The 20,436-nt window shown below is 41.8% G+C and overlaps 2 protein-coding genes across 3 annotated transcripts in view; one reads left to right on the forward strand and one right to left on the reverse strand.

The window, feature by feature from the left end:
* Positions 1-9,733, forward strand: part of LOC106572006 (rho guanine nucleotide exchange factor 19) — a 33,302-nt gene extending 23,569 nt beyond the window's left edge. For both annotated transcript variants that reach the window (XM_014145698.2, XM_045696157.1), the window contains 13 exons: positions 591-732; positions 876-961; positions 1,310-1,566; positions 1,943-2,103; positions 2,330-2,482; positions 2,836-2,965; positions 3,155-3,229; positions 3,933-4,022; positions 4,304-4,467; positions 7,742-7,900; positions 8,002-8,081; positions 8,255-8,359; positions 8,590-9,733. In XM_014145698.2, coding sequence (XP_014001173.1) covers positions 591-732; positions 876-961; positions 1,310-1,566; positions 1,943-2,103; positions 2,330-2,482; positions 2,836-2,965; positions 3,155-3,229; positions 3,933-4,022; positions 4,304-4,467; positions 7,742-7,900; positions 8,002-8,081; positions 8,255-8,359; positions 8,590-8,747 — 1,760 coding nt within the window. In that variant the 3' untranslated portion in view covers positions 8,748-9,733. The remainder of the gene's footprint in view (positions 1-590; positions 733-875; positions 962-1,309; positions 1,567-1,942; positions 2,104-2,329; positions 2,483-2,835; positions 2,966-3,154; positions 3,230-3,932; positions 4,023-4,303; positions 4,468-7,741; positions 7,901-8,001; positions 8,082-8,254; positions 8,360-8,589) is intronic.
* A 132-nt stretch (positions 9,734-9,865) lies between these two features.
* On the reverse strand, positions 9,866-17,079 carry LOC106572007 (probable pleckstrin homology domain-containing family N member 1). Its single transcript, XM_014145699.2, has 11 exons — positions 16,600-17,079; positions 14,863-14,962; positions 14,398-14,541; positions 14,163-14,249; positions 13,966-14,044; positions 13,646-13,782; positions 13,251-13,397; positions 11,192-11,278; positions 10,920-10,995; positions 10,661-10,737; positions 9,866-10,373 (listed from the first exon to the last, which is right to left on the reverse strand). Exons 1-11 carry the CDS (start codon positions 16,692-16,694, stop codon positions 10,263-10,265), a joined length of 1,140 nt encoding a protein of 379 aa, XP_014001174.1. The 5' UTR covers positions 16,695-17,079; the 3' UTR covers positions 9,866-10,262.
* Between the last annotated feature and the right edge of the window lie 3,357 nt (positions 17,080-20,436).

The following is a 20,436-nucleotide window of genomic DNA, read 5'->3' on the forward strand; positions in this document are numbered from 1 at the left end:
TTAAAACTTGTCCCCGAGGACATTCCCCTCGTCGGCTTCTCTTCACTATACTCTTTGTCCTCTAACTTTCATTTTACTTCAATGAAAGAGAATCCATTTTTGCAATCAAGAGTGGCCTTTGCCAAGGCTCTGTTTACTCTCTCTCTATATATATATTTCTCTCTCTCTCTCTCTCTCTCTCTCTCTCTCTCTCTCTCTCTCTTTCTCTCTTTCTCTCTCTCTTTCTCTCTCTCTTTCTCTCCCCTAAGCAGCAGGTCGCACTTGAGGTGAGCAGCTGGAACCAGTTTCAGCTGAACATAAGCTATACGTTTTATTGAGTTGCAATTGGCTGACACAGATTACAAGCTTGCGCAGTTCTCATCACACAAACAGTACATTAACAGAGGACAGTTCCAAATGGGTCCAGTCGGTAAATCAATTTTAATTGCACATGTCCGAGACCCATGGCAATTATATCAGACCCACCCAGATCCAAGACAAAAGTCAGAATTTAAGACCCGGGCCTGCTCGTGTCCTGGGTTGGATCTCAGAATTTTGGGTCTGTTGGACTTATGAAGACCTCTACCTCCATCTACCTTCTTATTCTCCAGATAAGTCCACTTCCAGGCACCGTGGCTCAGGTGGTTCCAGTCACAGCGCCCCCCACAGTCCTGTAGGACCTGTACTGCCACTACCTACTGCTGACAATAACACGCAACAACATCGACGGAGCACCGGATTCACAATCAAAAAGTGTGTTTTAACAGCTAAAATGGGTATATATTATCAAGATTAAACTCACATTTCAACTATACATCTTTGCTGGAAGTGGGTCGTAAAGATGTCTGCTGTAAAAAACACTGTTATAATGATTATAACTACAAACCTTCCCACAGTTTGAGGAAGAAATCCATCGAGGAGGATTGGTGCACTCCTCCCACAGTCAGCAGCTCCAATCGTCTGTCATGGTTTCTCCCCAGCTGTGAGTCTTACATTCCTCTTATCCTGTGTCAATAATTGAGTTAATTCCACCTCCGTTCTCCACCTCCAGTGTCAGTGGTATTTATATGGCATAGCAATTGTGTTCACGCTCGTTCAACCACATGCTTCATAACATCTGAAAGTACTTTTTTTTACTTTCTTCAATAACGATTTTAATTCTCAATCAACCCTGTATACTCTTCTTACTTCTCTCTCTCTTGCGCTGTTTCTTTCTTTCTCTCTCTCTCTCTCTCTCTCTCTCTCTCTCTCTCTCTCTCTCTCTCTCTCTCTCTCTCTCGTTCTCTCTTTCTCTCTTGCTCTTGCTCTTGTTCTCTCTCACTCTCCTCAGCAATTCTATACCAGGAGTACAGTGATGTTGCAATCAACCGAGAAATCCAGAGGCAGCAGGGGGAGGAGCCAGGTGCTGAGGAGGAGAGGCTAAGGGTGGAAGGGGCTGGGGAGGCCCCATCTCCGTCCAATCTGTCTCCGTCGAGCTCCTTTTGCTCGTCACGAGGCTCCGCCTTCTCCCTGTGGCAGGACATCCCTGATGTCCAGACCAGCGATCAGCTGGACAACTTCAGCAACGAGGAGCGCAAACTACAGGAGGTGAGAGCATGAGGATGACATCAAGCCACATTGGGATTTAGGCAGCACTCAAAGAGATGCATAGAAGTTGTGCATGACTTTTGTGGAAAGTGCACCCTCTATACATCTCTATGGCAACCTTACAGGCTTTTAACTTGTCCAATTAGCCAGCTAAGTTGATTTGTTTCATCTATGTGATGGATTTAAAAAAAATATGGGCTAACATATTTTGACATAACAATTGTGGTCATAACATTATATTCATGATTTTTTTCCCCCCATAATGTCTCATGATAATATTTGATATTTTTTATATAAATAAAGCACCATGATTTTAATTGTGAGTGAGAGGTGCACCTATTGCTTCCTAAAGGCCCATAATGTCTCCTCATCACAGGCCAAGTTTGAGCTAGTGACGTCTGAGGCATCGTACATCCGGAGCCTGGCCATCGCGGTGGACCACTTTATGCTGTCCCAGGAGCTGGGGGAGTGTCTGGGGACCCAGGACAGACAGTGGCTCTTCTCCAAGCTCCCCGAGGTCAAGGACGTCAGTGAGCGGTATAGTATAGTAACATGACACTGATGGAAGAGTACATTTCTTGAATGTATATCATGAGATTATTTAAGTTTTTTTCTGTCTTGTTTTTTCGCTCAGTATTTGGGGGTTCTGTTTCTCTGGCTTTCAGCATCTCTCTATCTTGATCACTCACTCTTTTTGCTCTGAATTCTTCACTTTCTTTGTTTCTCCCTCTCTTCCTCTCGCTCTCTCTTCCTCTCGGTCTAGGTTCCTGCAGGACCTGGAGCACAGGTTGGAGGAGGACATCTTGCGTTTTGACGTATGCGACATCGTCCTGGCCCACTGTCCCGCCCTGCGAAGGGTCTACCTCCCCTACGTGACCAACCAGGCCTACCAGGAACAGACCTACCAGCGCCTGTTGTGAGCAGTCTTACTTTGTGTGTATTTCTATTGGTCTTTGTTGCACATTTGAGTCTGTAAGTATGATGCTTGAAAATGACTGTATGTCACTCAGTGCCTAGTACACACACTTAAATAGTTGCTTTATACATATGGATTGGGTGGTTAACCCATAGAGGGTGTGCAGGTTTCTGTTCCAGCGAAGCAACTAATCAACTAATCATCAAGACCAAGTGCGTTAGTGCTGGGTTGGAACGAAACCCTGTAGCTCTCCAGAGTTCATGACCACGGATATACACTACATATCCAATCCATACCAGTGAAGGTTTTCCTACTATGTTGCTTGATTTTAGTGTTTTATATTTTCTCTGTAGACAGGAAAATGCTCGCTTCCCAGGTATCCTGGCTCGTTTGGAGGAAGACCCCATCTGCCAGCGTCTTCCCCTTGCCTCCTTCCTCATCCTCCCCTTCCAGAGGATCACACGGCTTAAGATGCTGGTGGAAGTACGATATAGAGCGCCCCTGTTCACCATAAAATGCAACTATTCATGACTTGCTGTAGCGACAGAACATTACTCTACCTTACATCAGATTACTGACCAGCGAATAGGCCAGTACACAGCAGTATGTTTTTGCAGTGCCCTTAGGTGAAAGTCTAGATCCAAAATGTTCTATCTTCTTTCTATCTTATAGAATATCCTGAAGAGGACAACACCAGGCTCTAGGGGTGAGGACACAGCCACCAAGGCCTTCAATGAACTGAAAAAGGTAACAGAAAAATATACAAAATACGCACGCATTTTTGTGGTCACCCTCCCTTCACATTTCTCACTGTCAATCGTGAATGATAATTCTTCAAGTTTTACCAGTAAAAGGTCTATGCAGCATCTGCATGCCAACCATTTGATCTCAATGGAAATATGCTTCTTGAGTTATGTACAGTGCTGTTTCAAAGTGCAGTGTTGTTTTGAAATTGTGAATAGTGAGCACATTTTTGAGTAGATGGTGTTAACAAACTGTAGCATAGGCCTACCTGTGTTTTGTTTCAATCAAAGCACATATTTTTCCGCATGAGTAAAAAAAAAAAAATGAGGTGGTGTTTTTTGTCTTACAGTAACCTTATAATATGCTATTATATTCGGTTGTGTTATGTCGAATACTGTCATCTTGCACAAGCACCATTCCCCATTCATCACTGAAATTCGCCAGAGTAGCCTGTTCTCTGAGCAGCCGAACAAGCAGAGCAAAGACTGTGCGTAAAGTAGAGAATCCTGCACATGCACAGAAGCTTCAGATCGTTAGTTATCGGCAAGAGGGTTACGAAGAATTCAGAACCGCAGCCACTCCTTATACCAAAAGCTGGAGTGAGGCCAATTTCTGGTCATTAACAGTAGACTTTGCATAGACATAGACATTGCATTTTGAAGAAACAATTACACTTTTTTCTAATAGACTATTGTGCCCAAAACAGCTTATAAAGGAGTGTAACTCCAGTGTGCAATCAATGAAGAGGATGGAAGAGCTCATTCACCTCAATAAGAAGATCCACTTTGAGGGCAAGGTAGATGAAAACATCACTCATTAGGAACACGGAGAACATTCATTCTCAGTACACCTACTGTATGTTAATGTATAGTATGTTCCCCTTTCCTCTATCCATTGCGGGATTCGTTTTGGACAACAAAGAATCCTATTTTTTATTGCCATAGTATGGGTTAACCCTATCATGTTTGCCCATTCTATATCCCAAGTAAAGAAACTACTATGCCTCTAAACCCAGTAATAATTAATTAACTGTTCATTCATGCTCATTAATAACATACGTACATCTCCCCGTTTTAGATATTCCCTCTGATCTCCCAGTCTCGCTGGCTGGTCAAACACGGGGAACTGCTGGAGGTGGACACACAGACCATGAGTATTTCTGGGTCAAAGTTCAAGTTGCCCACAAGGCCTGTGTATCTGCATCTGTTCAACGACTGTCTTCTGCTGTCCAGGAGGAAAGAGTGAGTACTAAATATGTCAAATGTAGAGGGAGAATATAAAAAAACCTACAGTTGAAGTCCACCTTAGCCAAATACATTTCAACTCAGTTTTTCACAATTCCTGACATTTAATCAGAGTAAAAATTCCCTGTCTTAGGTCAGATAGGATCACCACTTTATTTTAAGAATGTGAAATGTCACAATAATAGTAGAGAGAATGTTTTATTTCAGCTTTTGTTTCTTTCATCACATTCCCAGTGGGTCAGAAGTTTACATACACTCAATTAATATTTGGTAGCATTGCCTTTAAATTGTTTAACTTGGGTCAAACGTTTTGGGTAGCCTTCCACAAGCTTCCCACAATAAGTTGGGTGAATTTTGGCCCATTCCTCATGACAGAGCTGGTGTGACTGAGTCAGGTTTGTAGGCCTCCTTGCTCGCACACGCTTTTTCAGTTCTGCCCACAAATTTTCTATAGGATAGAGGTCAGGGCTTTGTGATGGCTACTCCAAAACCTTGACTTTGTTGTCCTTAATCCATTTTACCACAACTTTGGAAGTATGCTTGGGGTCATTGTCCATTTGGAAGACCCATTTGCGACCAAGCTTTAACTTCCTGACTGATGTCTTGAGAAGTTGCTTCAATATATCCACATAATGTTCCTTCCTCATTATGCCATCTGTTTTGTGAAGTGCACCAGTCCCTCCTGTAGCAAGCACCCCACAACATGATGCTGGCACCTCCGTGCTTCACTGTTGGGATGGTGTTCTTCGGCTTGCAAGCCTCCCCCTCTTTCCTCCAAACATAACGATGGTCATTAACCTGTTCGGGATAGGGGGCTGTATTTTCACATTCGGATGAAAAGAGTGCCCAGAGTAAACTGCCTGCTACTCAGGCCCAGAGTCAAATATGTGCGTATTATTCATATGTTTGGATAGAAAACACTCTGAAGTTTCTAAAACTGTTTGAATGATGTCTGTGAGTATAACAGAACTCATATGGCAGGCAAAAACCTTCCACCAGGAAGTGGGAAATCTGAGGCTTGTAGTTTTTCTATCTAATCCCTTTCCAAACTACAGTGTCTGTGAGGTCATATTGCACTTCCTAAGGCTTCCACTAGATGTCAACAGCCTTTAGAACCTTGTTTCATGCTTCTACTGTTACTGGGCAGAGAATAAGAGCCCAGTCAATCAGTGGACTGCCTGGGACCAGTGAGTTGTTTACTGCGCGAGCACACAGGCACGCTGCTCCTTCTTTTTCCTCTGTAATGAATACGCTATTGTCCGGTTGGAATATTATCGAATATTTATGTTAAAAAGACCCTAAGGATTGATTGTAAACATCATTTGACATGTTTCTATGAACGGTAATGGAACATTTTGACTTTTTGTCTCTGGTTTTACGCTCGTGCATTTTGCCTTTGGATAGTGATCTGAACACGCGAACAAAAGGAGGTATTTGGACATAAATATGGATTTCTTCGTTCAAAAATAACATTTCTTGTGGGAGTCCTGGGAGTGCATTACGATGAAGATCAGCAAAGGTAAGTGAAGATTTATAATACTATTTCTGAGTTTAGTTGACTCCAGAACTTGGCGGGTAACTGTATAGCTTGCTTTGATGGCTGAGCTCTGTACTCAGAATATTGAACAATGTGCTTTCGCCATAAAGCTATTTTGAAATCTGACACAGCGGTTGCATTAAGGAGAAGTGTATCTATAATTACTTCAATAACTGATGTACATTTTTGTAAATTGATGTGCTCATTCACCGGAAGTTTTGGGAGGCAATACATTTTCTGAACATCACGCGCCAATGTAAAATGTGGTTTTTGGATATAAATATGAACTTTATCGAACAAAACATACATGTATTGTGTAACATTGAGCCCTGGGAGTGTCATCTGATGAAGATTGTCAAAGGTTAGTGATTAACTTTATCTGTATTTCTGGTTTTTGTGATGCCTCTCCTTGCTTGGAAAATGGCTGTGTGGTTTTCTTGTCAAGTTGATGTCCTAACATAATCTAATGTTATGCTTTTGCCGTAAAGCCTTTTTGAAATCGGACAATGTGGTTGGATTAACGAGAAGCTTATCTTTAAAATGGTGTAAAATAGTTGATTGTTTGAGAAAATTGAATTACGATATTTTTGTTGTTTTGTATTTCGCGCCCTGCTATTCAATTGGCTAGGGGTCCCGCTAGTGGAACTTCTGTCCATAACAGGTTTTAAGGACAAACAGTTCTATTTTTGTTTCATCACACCAGAGGACATTTCTCCAAAAAGTACGATCTTTGTCCCCATGTGCAGTTGCAAACCGTAGTCTGGCTTTTTTATGGCGGTTTTGGAGCAGTGGCTTCTTCCTTGCTGAGCGGCCTTTCAGGTTATGTCGATATAGGACTCGTTTTACTGTAGATATAGATACTTTTGTACCTGTTCCTCCTGCATCTTCACAAGGTCCTTTGCTGTTGTTCTGGGATTGATTTGCACTTTTCGCACCAAATTACATACATCTCTAAGAGACAGAAGGTGTCTCCTTCCTGAGTGGTATGACGGCTGCGTGGTCCCATGGTGTTTATACTTGCGTACTATTGTTTGTACAGATGAACGTGGTACCTTCAGGCATTTGGAAATTGCTCCCAAAGATGAACCACTTGTGGAGGCCTACAATTTTTTTTTCTGAGGTCTTGGCTGATTTCTTTTGATTTTCCCATGATGTCAAGCAAAGAGGCACTGAGTTGGAAGGTAGGCCTTGAAATACATCCACAGGTGCACCTCCAATTGACTCAAATGATGTTAATTAGCCTATCAGATGCTTCTGAAGCCATGACATCATTTTCTGGAATTTTCCAAGCTGTTTAAAGCCACAGTCAACTTAATGTATGTAAACTTCTAACCCACTGGAATTGTGATACAGTGAATTATAAGTGAAATAATCTATCTGTAAACAATTGTTGGAAAAATGACTTGTGTCATGCACAAAGTAGATGTCCTAACCGACTTGCCAAAACTATAGTTTGTTAACAAGAAATTTGTGGAGTGGTTGAAAAATGAGTTTTAATGACTCCAACCTAAGTGTATGTAAACTTCCGACTTCAACTGTATGTTTTTTATATTTATGGATTTATGCTATGCTAAAATATGCTAAAATATGCTATGCTATACTACAATATACTAACCTGTGCTATGCTACACTATACAACGGTATGTATGGCTCATAGCATTATGTCCTAAATGCTGGTTGATTGAGTGATGCATGGCATACATTGACAAATTTCTGTCCTTGGTCTGTCTGCAGCACGTGGAAGTTCATGGTGTTTGTTCACGCTAAGATTGGGCAGCTGAAGGTGAAGGACCTCAGTCAGAAGCTCCAGGGCATCTCAGGCTTCATCTTCCACCTGCAGCTGTGTGAGGGCCAGCAGCTCAAACACCAGATCCTGCTCAAGGCCCACACTGAGTTAGCTAGTGCACACACCACTATCAATCACGATCATGATTTGTAATGGTAGTGATAATGTAAGAACTGACAGCCTCTACATGGGTTTTGTTTCTTTCCAGGAGTGGGAAACAGAGATGGATCACAGCCATGTTCCCCTCTGATCCATTGGAAGACATTGAGCAGGCCAGTGAGAATGATGGTGAGTATAAGCAGTCACATGTTGCAGTGTCACTGAGTTTCTATTGTTTAATTTACTGTAACCTGGACAATATTGCTTCATGTTTTAAAAAGTTTTAAAAATAGATTTTAACAGCACTACACCTTTTTCATTAATTTCGAATGTTTTTTTTTTCATAAATTTTCTCCTCTCAGATCTTTCTCAAGTTCAGTGCATCAAGAGCTACCAGGCCCAAGAGCATGACGAGCTAACAATGGAGAAGGCTGATATTCTTCAAGCCAAGACCATTACAAGTGACGGTGAGACACTCCATTTGGCGACCTCATATTAAACACTATCATAATAAGTATAAACTTTAAAGGGCAACTTCAATAAGATAAAAACATTTTACCCTTAAAGTAGTTCATAGGACTTTTCTATCATACGTCAAACCCAAAGTTTCAGTGTAAAACATGTAGACCACCACAAGTGATAATGTCACTGGGTGTGTTTTCGTTTGCTGAGGTTGTCGTGTATTCTATATCCACAGGCTGGGTAGAGGGCATTCGGCTGTCAGATGGGGAGCGGGGCTGGTTCCCCAAAACCAATGTAGAGGAGATCACAAATCGCAGTGCGCGTCTCCGCAACCTCAGAGAAAACATCCGCATCAAGTGTGTCACACAGAAACTGGAGGAGGAGCTCTTTTAAGTGTCCTCTCCACCCTGCAGCTTTGAATTTACACTTGGAATGTCCAATCGTAATGGTGTAGTAACTCTCAACCCCAAATATCTATAAGTCCCAGCTTTTACGCAACACCAGTTATATAAGAGCTGAGCAGTTTTAGGTGATCTGGATGTGGGAGCTTTATTTAGTCTGCAGGTGCTCATAAGATTTGGCGTATCTTGACCATAAGCAATATAGCTAAGTAATATGGTTTTCCAGCTGCATAGCAGTAATTTCCTTTCACTCATGCTTGCTATGACTGCATATTCAACTACTGTAACACAACTACTGGGACATCAGAAATCAAGTGTTTTTCTTTGCCCCCAAGCACTTTAATTGTCATCTTAAAGAGTCCTCTCAGCAGAAATAAACACAATTTCAGACATACTGTACATTAAAATCATGACTAGCCTACTAATTTACTAATGGAAAAAGTCAATTTCAACAAAACATTGAGGATTACGGAGTTTGTACATCTTCCCTGTGATTTCACAGTGAGAGCTGTTTACACGTAGACAACAATGAAGATGGAAGCACATAATATTATTGACCAACCACTACTACCATCTACATGTTGATGTACACCATTCCAGTGGCACATTATTATTATTATTTTGAAATATACCTTTGTTGGATTTCTGAGTTGTTAGTACTAATTTAAATGATTGCTGTTGCAGCACGTGTATTTGTTTATGCTCCTAGCTGGTTATTCTCTATGGAGAAAATGATGTAAATTTACATTCTGTAGATGTACTTACATGTTTAAATGAATATATGTCTAATTTACTATTATGACTGTAATTTATAAGGGCCAGGATCTGCCAAAAACATGCCATACCATTACAACAAATATTAGAATTGAGAAATATAGATTACAAAATACTAATAACACATGTGAGCTACTTGAGATTTCTGGTTATGAGCACAATACTGTAAATGCTTTACCCCTGAAATAAATGCACATACTTACATTTTTCAGTGATTTAAATGACTACTGAAAATGTATTTTTTTTTCAATAATACAGTATTTAGGTGAGGCCTGAATGTTTGTGGACATGACATAAAGTTTGAGTTACTTGTACAAAATAAGTAGGCCTACGCAATTTGGGAAAGGTAGTGATGAAAAAAACATTTTTATTGAGTTTGTACTTACAGTATCAAGAACAACATAATAGAAAATATGAAAAGGTCATGAACAGCACTACATTTTCTATTTTGATTTAAACAGCGATTTGACGAGAAATATTGTAAGATCAGTGCACTAAAAATATACTCCCAATTTAGCCTATCCATTGCTATTACTGTCACTAGTGAAGCAGATTTCTACAGACAGTAACCTACAGCATATGAAATTTCACCAGAATCTCTTCATTTCATTGTACCAGACTGAATAATGTATGCATATACACTGTATACAGTACATGCTATCCACAATTGCAGTGTCTGTTGATGAAAAGAGGCAGGAGTCTTCTATTGAGTGAGGCCATTGGCCAGTGAGTCTCAGTCTCGTGCTACTGTCATTGGTCCCTGGGACTCCTTCCTGCTCCGCAGTTTTTTCGGCATGAGGGGTGGAGCCGTGTGGTTTGAAGTAGCTTGGAGGTTTTTTTCCAGCTATGTGAGAAAATAAATGAATTTTTAGGTTATTACATTTTGGGACTACTTTTGGGGACTTACTGTCACTAACTTGATTTCTTCTGTAAATTAATCTGCTATCACAACAGTTCAAGGCTAAGCTAACTCATTTTTAGCATCCTGCATCTTCACAAAATGGATATACATGTATGGCTCAATTGGAATCAATATATATAGGCAGAGAAGGCTGGCCACACAGTTTTTCCAACCAGTTATATCTTTGTTCCCTCATTTCCCTTTTTAATGGGACTGTAATGGTACTGTACCTGTTGTAGCTGGAAGATCCAGTTCTGATAGTCTTCAGGACAGGTGCAGGATACCTGCAGCGGCTCCATCAGTTCACCTGCACCACACAACATACAATAGAAGTGCAATGCTCTTCACCACTGTCTACAGCAACACTTGATACAGTTGACTTGCTGCAGATCTAGTCGCAGTTTCAATGGTTAATTTAGGGTCCTTTTGCCTCACTATGCAAAAATGTTAGAGCAGTATGACGTACATTATGTCTGTTTTGTATTTTACCTGTTAACTCAAACTCCAGCCTCCCAGGTAATGCAGACCTCTCCACGGCTGTGATGGTTTTCCGAGACAATCTACCCTAAAGTGTTATGACAAACAGGTTGAAGTGTCATGTATTGGATCAGCTCTATAAATTACAACATCTTCTGAACTGTACATTTTAGAATGTCACACCAACATCTACTGTATAGCGGAAATTGGCAAACTAGGTAAGGTCACTAGGTTCACAATGTTTACTGTGACATTGTTTCCTTGAGAACATAATTTGACTGTACCTCATATTTGACACTGAGGCGCTCGTTATCCACAGAGAGCAGGAGGACATCTTGAGGGAAGAGTACGAGTAGCTGCCCATGAAGTCCCTGCAAGAATATATCAATGTTGTCACAGTGTTTATTTTATCTCAAGTCCACTATTATCATTATAGTTACTGTTATCATTAGCAATATGACTATTAGCATAATCAAGTACTATTATTAGCCCTATGACCATTATTACTATTAGTATATGTATTAACATTAGCATTATTTATATATGCTTTTTTATGTAGCAGATAGTTCTGACAGAGTACTGGACTAGTGTAGGATTATTTTCTGAGTAAACTGGTGTAGGTGTCACGTTCGTTGGAATGATCGGACCAAGGCGCAGCGTGAGTAGCGTTCCACATATTTATTATAAAGTGAAACTAAGCAGAATTAAAAAACAATAAAGAATAAACAAAACGTTGACTACAGAGGTGCTACATACACTTACTCAAAATACAATATCCCATAACCCACAAGTGGAAAACATGCTACTTAAGTATGATCCCAAATTAGAGACAATGATTATCAGCTGCCTCTAATTGGGAATCATACACAATCACCAACATAGAAAAACAAACCTAGAACCCCACATAGAAATAATAAACTAGACTAATCACCCAGTCACGCCCTGACCTACTCTACCATAGAAAACAAAAGCTTTCTATGGTCAGGACGTGACAGTAGGATTATTTTCTAAGTAATTGTTTAATTTGTATGGCATTTATACACATTTCTAATATGTGGTGAATCTGTGTTTTAGAAGATAACTGTGTTTGCCTAATTCTGGAAATATGTCATTCATTATTAACCTGTGAAAAGAGAAGAAGAGGCAAAGTGAGAGGGTTTACTCCGCCAAAAATCTGTCCATGAAAATAAGACCATGAAGTGAGGAATTCTTGTATGGTGGTCAATAAGAGAGTGTCAAATTTGGTCAACAAAAAAATCATTACTAATTTGCTACATGAGGCTCATTTGCTCGAATAGAAGTTTCGTAATGGTTAGGTTGTTACGAATGCACTGATGTGAGTGTATGCACGTGGCATTTCGACAGATTTGAGAAAAACAACTTTATATCGGAGTTGTGCCTGTTGTTTACATGGGTATCTGCCCTCTCATTGGCTAGAATGGTCCCATCTGATCTCGCCTCCTCCCGACTGCCTTCCATCTTTGAGGACATGTATTTACATTGTTAGACCGGTCATTCGACTATCTTGTCAATATAATAGAAAATCTTTGCATGGGAACTAATGCTCTGTTATTTGATTTACCAATGCATTAATTGTGTTTTAATATCTTTATTGAAACAGGAAGTGGCAGACAGTTCTTGAGTTGTGGCTAATGGTATTCAATGGGTTGTCACTAGTTACCACAGCCTATTCAATGGGGTCTGCCTAAATAGTTATCCGTCTCCATCATCCAGTCCTTGCTGCTTACAGGAAGTCATCCATCCAGTTGTATGCAACCCCTAAAGTTACAATGGTGGCAGCAGTGGTGCCATTTTTGGTGGATTTGTGTCTTTTGGTGAGTTTTCATCTCAGTACATTTTGGTTAGCTAGCTTCACCTACCCAGCTTACCACTTGCATAAAATACTGTTGAGCTCTTGAGCAGCTGTTGACCTTTTGGGGCTTAGTGCTGGAGATATAATGGATTTCTGCAGTTTTATGGTCATTGTGCCACCGTTTCTGCCACCATTTGGTCCCGTGTTGCTCAGTTGGTAAAGCATGGCACTTGCAATGCCAGGGTTGTGGATTTGATTCCCACGGGGAACCAGTACAGAAAAAAATATGAAAAATGTATGCACTCACTACTGTAAGTAGCTCTGGATAAGAGTGTCTGCTAAATTACAATATTCCACATATGTTTGACTTTCTCATTCCTGGACAACATGTATTATTGTGACATATTTCAATCGTTTAGCATTTCTAAAATGCCGGCTAGCATGACAACTATTAAGCTATCAAGACCCCTTGAAATGGACTTCAGAGTAGTGGTGAGTACAGAAGATACAGCGTGGGTTGTGTTAGCTACCTGTCTCTGTGTATTGATGATGTGGACCATGGATATGTATCCCGGCTGGCCCATGTGCTGGATGGGGGCCCCTTCCCAGTGCCTTATTGGGGCTTGCAGTAAATACTTTTTCAGTTCCTCTTTCTTCCAGCTCTCATCGCAGGGTACCTACAGTAAATTACAACAGAACTGTAGCTTCATATTTGGAGAGTTTCGCCAATGATAATTCTTTTTTACAAATGTCATTTCATGATGATGTATTTAGCTCATTAGATGTTCAATTTGTGATCAAGCAAAGTAAACCTCACAATTGTTAAGACAGTTTTAGATTTAACAATGACACATCTGTTTAAGATCTATAATTTACTGCAAAAGGGGGTGGTTCTTCCAGGGGGTGTTCTGATTGAATACCTTACCAGGTAAGACAGTGCACAGCTGGAGGGGCTTAGTGGTTGGCTAATGGATTTGTATCTCCTCTCCTCCATGTGGTGTATCCATTTGTTCAGCTCGGCTGCACTGGCACAGGTGAAGACTTTGGAGTCCACCATTGGACCTAATAGTGGAAGGGAGATGCTTGCCATGTTCAATACAATAATTAAACCCTTTTCTGATGGCTTGCTTCACACCTATGACCATAGCACAGCCGTGACAAACCACAATAAACCTAACAGCCTTGTGTATTAATTGCTTTATTGAACTGTGAAGATTTTTGATCCATTATGATAATAGGACTCACCACTGATCTGGAATACGTGTTGCTTGTTGGAGTCCAGTGAGGTGGCTTGGAAAGACAGTCCAGAGAGAGGCAGGATGCCCTGAGAAAGAAGAAGCAACACACTGACTAGCCTTAGGGGAATGCAATGTACATTCAAGTTAAATGTTCAACATGCATCTGTGTCGTTACAGTATTTCCCCATTTGTAAAGCAACCAACCTCGTAGATAAAGTCTTGACGAGAGGGATCCAGAGATAGGATCAATAAGTGGAAGGAGAACAGCACCAGATAGTGTTCACTTGTCTCCTATAGGAACATAAACAAAGAAAACATGAACAGAACATCAGTACAGAAGTCCTAGAGTCGGGAAAGTGGGTGCTGGACAGTGAGTGCTAGACAGTGAGTGATGATTGACATCTACAGTATATATGAACATGGTGTAGAGAGATGTTACCTGTGTGTAGCTGTTGTGGAGAGACACACGGGAGGAGTGCACTATCTCTCCATACATGTGTGCAGGCTGGCCCTCCCAATCACGAATGGGCTGGTTGTATATGCTGTGGTGTAGCTCCTCTCTGCTCCTGCCCCATAGCACAATCTACGGGAATAGAATAGAATACTTTAGGTGTCTCATGAAAAAATAAGATGTAGTGGAGGAGTTTTCATTAGTATACATCAGTATTACTGTATCATTAATATGATATAACAACTTTGACATAAAATGGTATGTTGACGTTTGGCACCATTGGCACCACTCGCTTGCACTCAAATTATGCGGTCCACTGGGGGTTTTACTGTGTGATAAGTGCATGGCAGAACTTTTTCCACTTTATATCTTAGTGTCATTTTCATACAGACACTCTCTTTCTCTGTCTGTCTCTCTCTCGCACTCACACACACCCTCTCCTTCTCCACTGACCTCCTGATCGAGGTGTCTCACTGAAGTGTAGCGAGAGGTTGGATCGTCTTTTCCATTCCTCACAGAGAGCTGAAGCCTGCTCTCTCCTAGAGTCCATATCCTGAAACAATATATACTGTATCAGCAGTCAATCCCAAATCTCATTTTACCATATCCCATTAAACCATGTTACATTTATCCCACACTCTACTGTAGCATCTCACAAATTGAACTAGTCTACAAACACATGTGCAATTCCCCTGAACTGAGTGTAGTGACAGCAAATGTAGAAGAGGGATTCTTATTTTTTTTTACTGTAGACCAATTTGCCCACCCCACTTACAGCCTGAGCCCTCTCCGCCCGACCAGTGTCCATTCATAAGCAGATTAAAGTGGGGTGCACACAAGGAGCAGACACCCACCATCTGATCACCTCACACAAAGACCTGTTGCCCTCATTGGACCATTTCATCTGGTAGTGATATAGTAGCCACACACCCCTAAACCATTCCCTATGTGTGGTAACAGTTCTGTTACATCTGTGTTTGTGCTTGTGTGTCTGTCTCTGTGTGTACGAACAAGCATCCTTATGTGTGTGCATAGTATATATTGCTGGTGGCTGATCCCTCGTCTTCTCTCAGTTTGGACACATGTCGTCTGTGAGCTGCTATTATGATTAGCTCCTTGTTTTAATCCCCCATTCCTTTAATGAGGGGATTTAGAGGCCTGGTCAGTGTTAGACCAGGCTGGACAAAAGAGAGATGAACGGTAGTATTGTCTGCTAATTAGTGAGACAATATCCCTCCCTCCTGTGCTTCTGCATCTGAATTGTTTGCTCTTTGGGGTTTTAGGCTGGGTATCTGTATAGCACTTTGTGACAACTTCTGAAAATACATTTTGATACATTTGATTGATTTCACCGGCCGTTCATGTCCTAATCATATCAGTGTCGCATCAATATGTTCATGTCTAAACAGAGTCCAAACTAGCGTTCTGCCTCTGTGTGTGTGTGTGTGTGTGCTTTTGTGTGAATGAAAACGACACAGATATATTCATTGTTCCATAATATATGCCCTCAAATGTTATTGTTTCTTAGTCATGGAACTGAAGTGCTCAGAGAAAGAGGCCTTCCAATTTCATTGTCCATTTCCTAGTAAAACCATGATCAGCATCGCTTCGCTGTAAAAACTGAAGCAATATAAGATTGTGGTATTAGCCTTAGGCTATATAGTTATTCTGATTGACTGGTGCTGGCAACTACAAAAACTCTGCAGAAACAGACGAAGAGGCTTGAATATAAACCCGGACAGTTTACTACAGTGATCTCTTCCATAATTTGAAACTCATTTGTTTGAAAAGGATAGTGGAAGCCACAGTGGTTGTAGCACTATTATTTTCACCCATCACCCAAAGGTTCACCACTTCCTCTCAATGCTTCGTCTTATGACCTTTAATCAGCCAAAACCCAACAATAAGTACTGTTTAATAGTATTCATTCAAACTTTCCTCTAAAGCCAAGAGGCTCAGTATTTTCAACAGAGATATCAGAGAATTTTCTTGTTAGTCTTAGATGCTGTCATGTGTCATAAATATATATAAAAAATCTCCACAGTCATGTTTCCGAATCAAATTAAAATGGGATTGTGAGGTTGTGAAAAGCCAAATGGCTATCAAACTTAAACAGACCACTCCCATGAGGGATTGATATAGTTCATGGTCTTCTGTTATACATCAAACTATCAAAAAACAAAGACTCACCCTGAGTTGTCAATCTCCAGAAGCTCGATCTCGTCAGGGCCCACCTCATCAATCCCAGAATGCGCTCCTCTCTGAGTCACACTACAGCATCCCATGACCAGGTTGCCCTCTCCTCTCCTCTTGCAGCCTAGTCCAGTCCAGTCCAGACAGACAAATAACTCTTTCCTTCACCCTCAGTCCCTAGTCCTCACACTAACTATACTGTACCATTTGCCTCCATCTGCACCCATCCCCACAGCTTCTGCACCGCACTAAGACCAGACAGGGGGGATATGTAGAGAGAGGGAGGGGGGATAGAGAGGAAAAGAGGACACGCCTGTCGCTTAACTTCTTAGTTCCCCCTTTTTTCTAAAACACAATATCACTATCCCTGAAATACCAAGAAAAAGGTGCCAAAGTTCCTGAGATGAGTTTAGTCAAGAAGCGAAAAACTGTGAGCAGCGTCACAGTGCACTCTTTCTTCCTTCCTGTCAGTTTGCACTCAGACCACGCAGAGAGACACGCAACTTCCTCAGTGGTCTTTTCATTTTGACGGTGTCACAAAGCAAACTTAACTTATTCTGAAGCCTGTCAGCCTCCCTTTTAGAATTATGCAGATTAAGCAATTGAGAAACAAGAGACACTGTTGACTGTTGTTGAAAGAATCGTCCTGTTTAAATGAGACACAATGCAGTCATAAAAACAAACCACAGCTTCAACACGGTTGTTGGTGTTGGTACAGATTAGAACAGTGTTGAATAGGTGTGCTAGGACCAGTTGTCATACTAATCGTGCAATTGTACTGTTGAAGCCACCTCAAAATGCAAAGCGTCAAAGACAGAATCATCTGTTTTGTTCAGAGGATAAACATACTTTATTATTTTCATACATGATCTAGGGATTTTCTGTAATGAAAAGCTAAGCGGGATTCCTTTCATGGCGAGGTTCCATATTGCTGCCAACTAACCAAAATGAGTGTCTCAGTGTGAATATATCACAGCTCCGTGTGTTCTTTCTCATCTTTCCTTGGCTGAGCTCTGTGTGTCTTCACCTGGCTCCTGGCCCCCCTCTCCTCCCTGCCCCCCTTCCTTCTCCTGTTTGTCTGTCCACACGGGGCAGCTGGTGCCGGGCTGGGCCAGGCGGAACTGGATGGGCCTTAGGGAGTAGCAGAAGGGTTGGGCCTGGTCGGGGTGGGGGGGGGCAGGCTTTGGTGACTGGCAGGCGTCGCACAGAGAGGTGCGAGCCCTCGCTCAGAGCCGGGATGGAAAGGGACATGAAGGTGCTCTTCACCTGCAGGAGGTCTAGGGGCTTGCAGTGTTGCGTGTTCCCCTGGGAGCCACTGCCAGAAATTGCTGAGCCGGAGCTCCAGCTGAGTGCGGTCTCGCTTGGGGGGCCGAGTACTGGGTTTTGGGGTGGGATGGGCTCTGGGGGTGCCTGCTGGGCCTGTGGGTTGGTTGGGAGCAGCCTGCAGGGATGGATCATTGTGTGTAGTGACAGGGACAGGAGGGTCGGCGGCAGGGGTTGAGTGGTGTCAGTGCCAGTGAGGGATTCAAAGACAGCCGTCATGACTGTAGGAGAAGCTATGTTTCCACAATGACCTCCCCAGACACTGATGCTACAGACTCGGCCTTCTGAGTCCTGCTGGTGGTGGAGGCACTATTTAGGCGCTGGGCTCGGCAGTGTACTGCTGTTTTGCTCCTGCGGCTGAGAGCAGGGACAAGGGCAGTCTCCTCATCATACAGTAACACAAAGTTCCTTTTACTGGCCAGTGGCAGCAGCTTCAGCCCACAGTGACACTTGCTGAAGATCTCCAGAGTCAGACATGCAGGAGATAAGGCATAAGGCAGTAAGGCCTGAATAACCAACAGCTGGGTGGTAGCTACAGTATTACACATCAGGCTAACGCTCCAACAGAAAAACAGAGAGCAGCCACACACTAACAAATTAAAGGGGAACTGGAGACACATCAACAAATCATCTCGCTATCATGAATTACGAAGACAAAGTTACGAAATGAGTTTATTTCTGAGATCAGCAGCATTTGAGGAGACTTTATTTAGGTCATATAATCCAACAGAACTGGTTAAGGTAGTGTGTGCTCACCCAAAGTCTCCTCAACAATATTGGGAATCACTGCCTTCAGGACCTTGCAGTTGGTGTGGTGGGCTGGGTTACAGTTCATCTTCAACAGCCAAACCTAGATTAGGACAGACCAAAACACAGCAAGTACTTCAGCTGTTAAATTCACCAATCGCTCACTAATACATTGAAACCCACATACACACAGTATATTAAAAACCAATTAGCCTTAAAGTTCTCGTCAATCATGAAGTCACCTAATCAGGTCAAAGTACCCTGCACCCAGTCCCTAGGCAGACCCTTGTCAACCCTGAGCTTGTCATTGATGTACCGTAATTTCCGGACTATAAGCCGCAACTTTTTTCCCACGCTTTGAACCTCGCGGCTTAAACAATGGATAATATATGGATTTTTCCCGCTTTTTTCCAAAAGAACACATTCTGTGACGTGCTCAGTTTTTTGGCGGCATGAAGCTTTCATTAGACCAATTAAATTGCCGAACGGGTTAAGGTCAAACAACGTTTTTGTTTACTGTTTAGATTAAATCGAGCGCGCTCAAACTTCCCATCATTCTGATTACGGTAGTCATTTTGTCACCCTGATTCATGGGGGCACAACAAAGTATTTGCAGCCACTCGACATCAGTGTAAATTGTGCATTTAAGGTGGCGCTCCGTGTTCAGTGGGAGGCTTGGATAACAAGTGGGGAGAAATCCTTCACTGAAACGGGCCGCATGCGAAGAGCAACTTATGGTCAAGTCTGACAGTGGGTCCTGACAGCGTAGAGCATTGTCAAAAAATCCACTATCATCAACGGGTTTCGAAAGGCTGGACTGCTGTGTGTTGAAGAGGGCTCAGCGGGGGATTTGCCTCCGGATGAAAGTGACGAGAGCGACAATGAAAACGATCCAATATCGGATGAAGCAATTCTGAGGCTATTCAACTCCGAGTGGGTTCAGTGGTTTCAGTGCACAGGAGGAGGAAGATAGTGACCAATGACTTTCTTGGTAGGCTACTGTTTACTGCTAATTTTACATTTTTTGTTACAAGCCGTGTTTCGATAAAGCCTATTTATTTTTGTTACAAGCCGTGTTCCGTTAAAGCCTATTTATTTTTGTTACAAGCCGTGTTTCATTAAAGCCTATTTATTTTTGTTACAAGCCGTGTTTCGTTAAAGCCTATTTATTTTTGTTACAAGCTGTGTTTCGTTAAAGCCTATTTATTTTTGTTACAAGCCATGTTTCGTTAAAGCCTGTGTAAAGTTCATTTGTTTCAATGTACCGGTAGGCACCTGCGGCTTATAGACATGTGCGGCTTATTTATGTAAAAAAAAAATACAAAAATTTAATTCAGTGGGTGTGGTTTATATTCAGGTGCGCTTAATAGTCCGGAAATTACGGTAGGTGTTAAATCAGTCCATGAACCAGACGGTCTCCTCCTTCAACACACTGTACAGAGTGTTTTTCTTCTGCTTGTACTGTGGGGAAACAGCAGAGAGAGTGGGCCAGAGAGAGAGAGAGTTGTTGAAAGTGGACTGGTACCATTATTTTATGACCTGGTTTCTGGTCTATTTTCATGCATCTGTTGACAACCTGATTCTGAAATAGTGAATCTCAGATTATATTACTAAACTTGCAGGTCAAGGGATGCAAAATAATTTTGCAAGCCGAACAAGAGAAGCATCTTTTTTCTACTCATCTTATTGGTCAAATGGGAAGAGAGGTTGTTGGAGTTGGGGTCATAAAGGTCACAGGAAGTGCAAGTAACCATGGCGAAATAA

Source organism: Salmo salar, chromosome ssa15 (assembly GCF_905237065.1).
Source record: "Salmo salar chromosome ssa15, Ssal_v3.1, whole genome shotgun sequence".
Lineage (NCBI taxonomy): Eukaryota > Metazoa > Chordata > Actinopteri > Salmoniformes > Salmonidae > Salmo > Salmo salar.

Excerpts from the sequence above, each read along its gene's own strand:
- LOC106572007 (XM_014145699.2), bottom strand. The coding sequence starts at position 16,694 with ATGGGATGCTGTAGTGTGACTCAGAGAGGAGCGCATTCTGGGATTGAT. Across the intron at positions 13,783-13,965 it reads ACACGTATTCCAGATCAGTG|GTCCAATGGTGGACTCCAAA; the intron begins GTGAGTCCTATT and ends TTCCACTATTAG. Across the intron at positions 11,279-13,250 it reads TCATCAATACACAGAGACAG|GGACTTCATGGGCAGCTACT; the intron begins GTAGCTAACACA and ends ATATTCTTGCAG.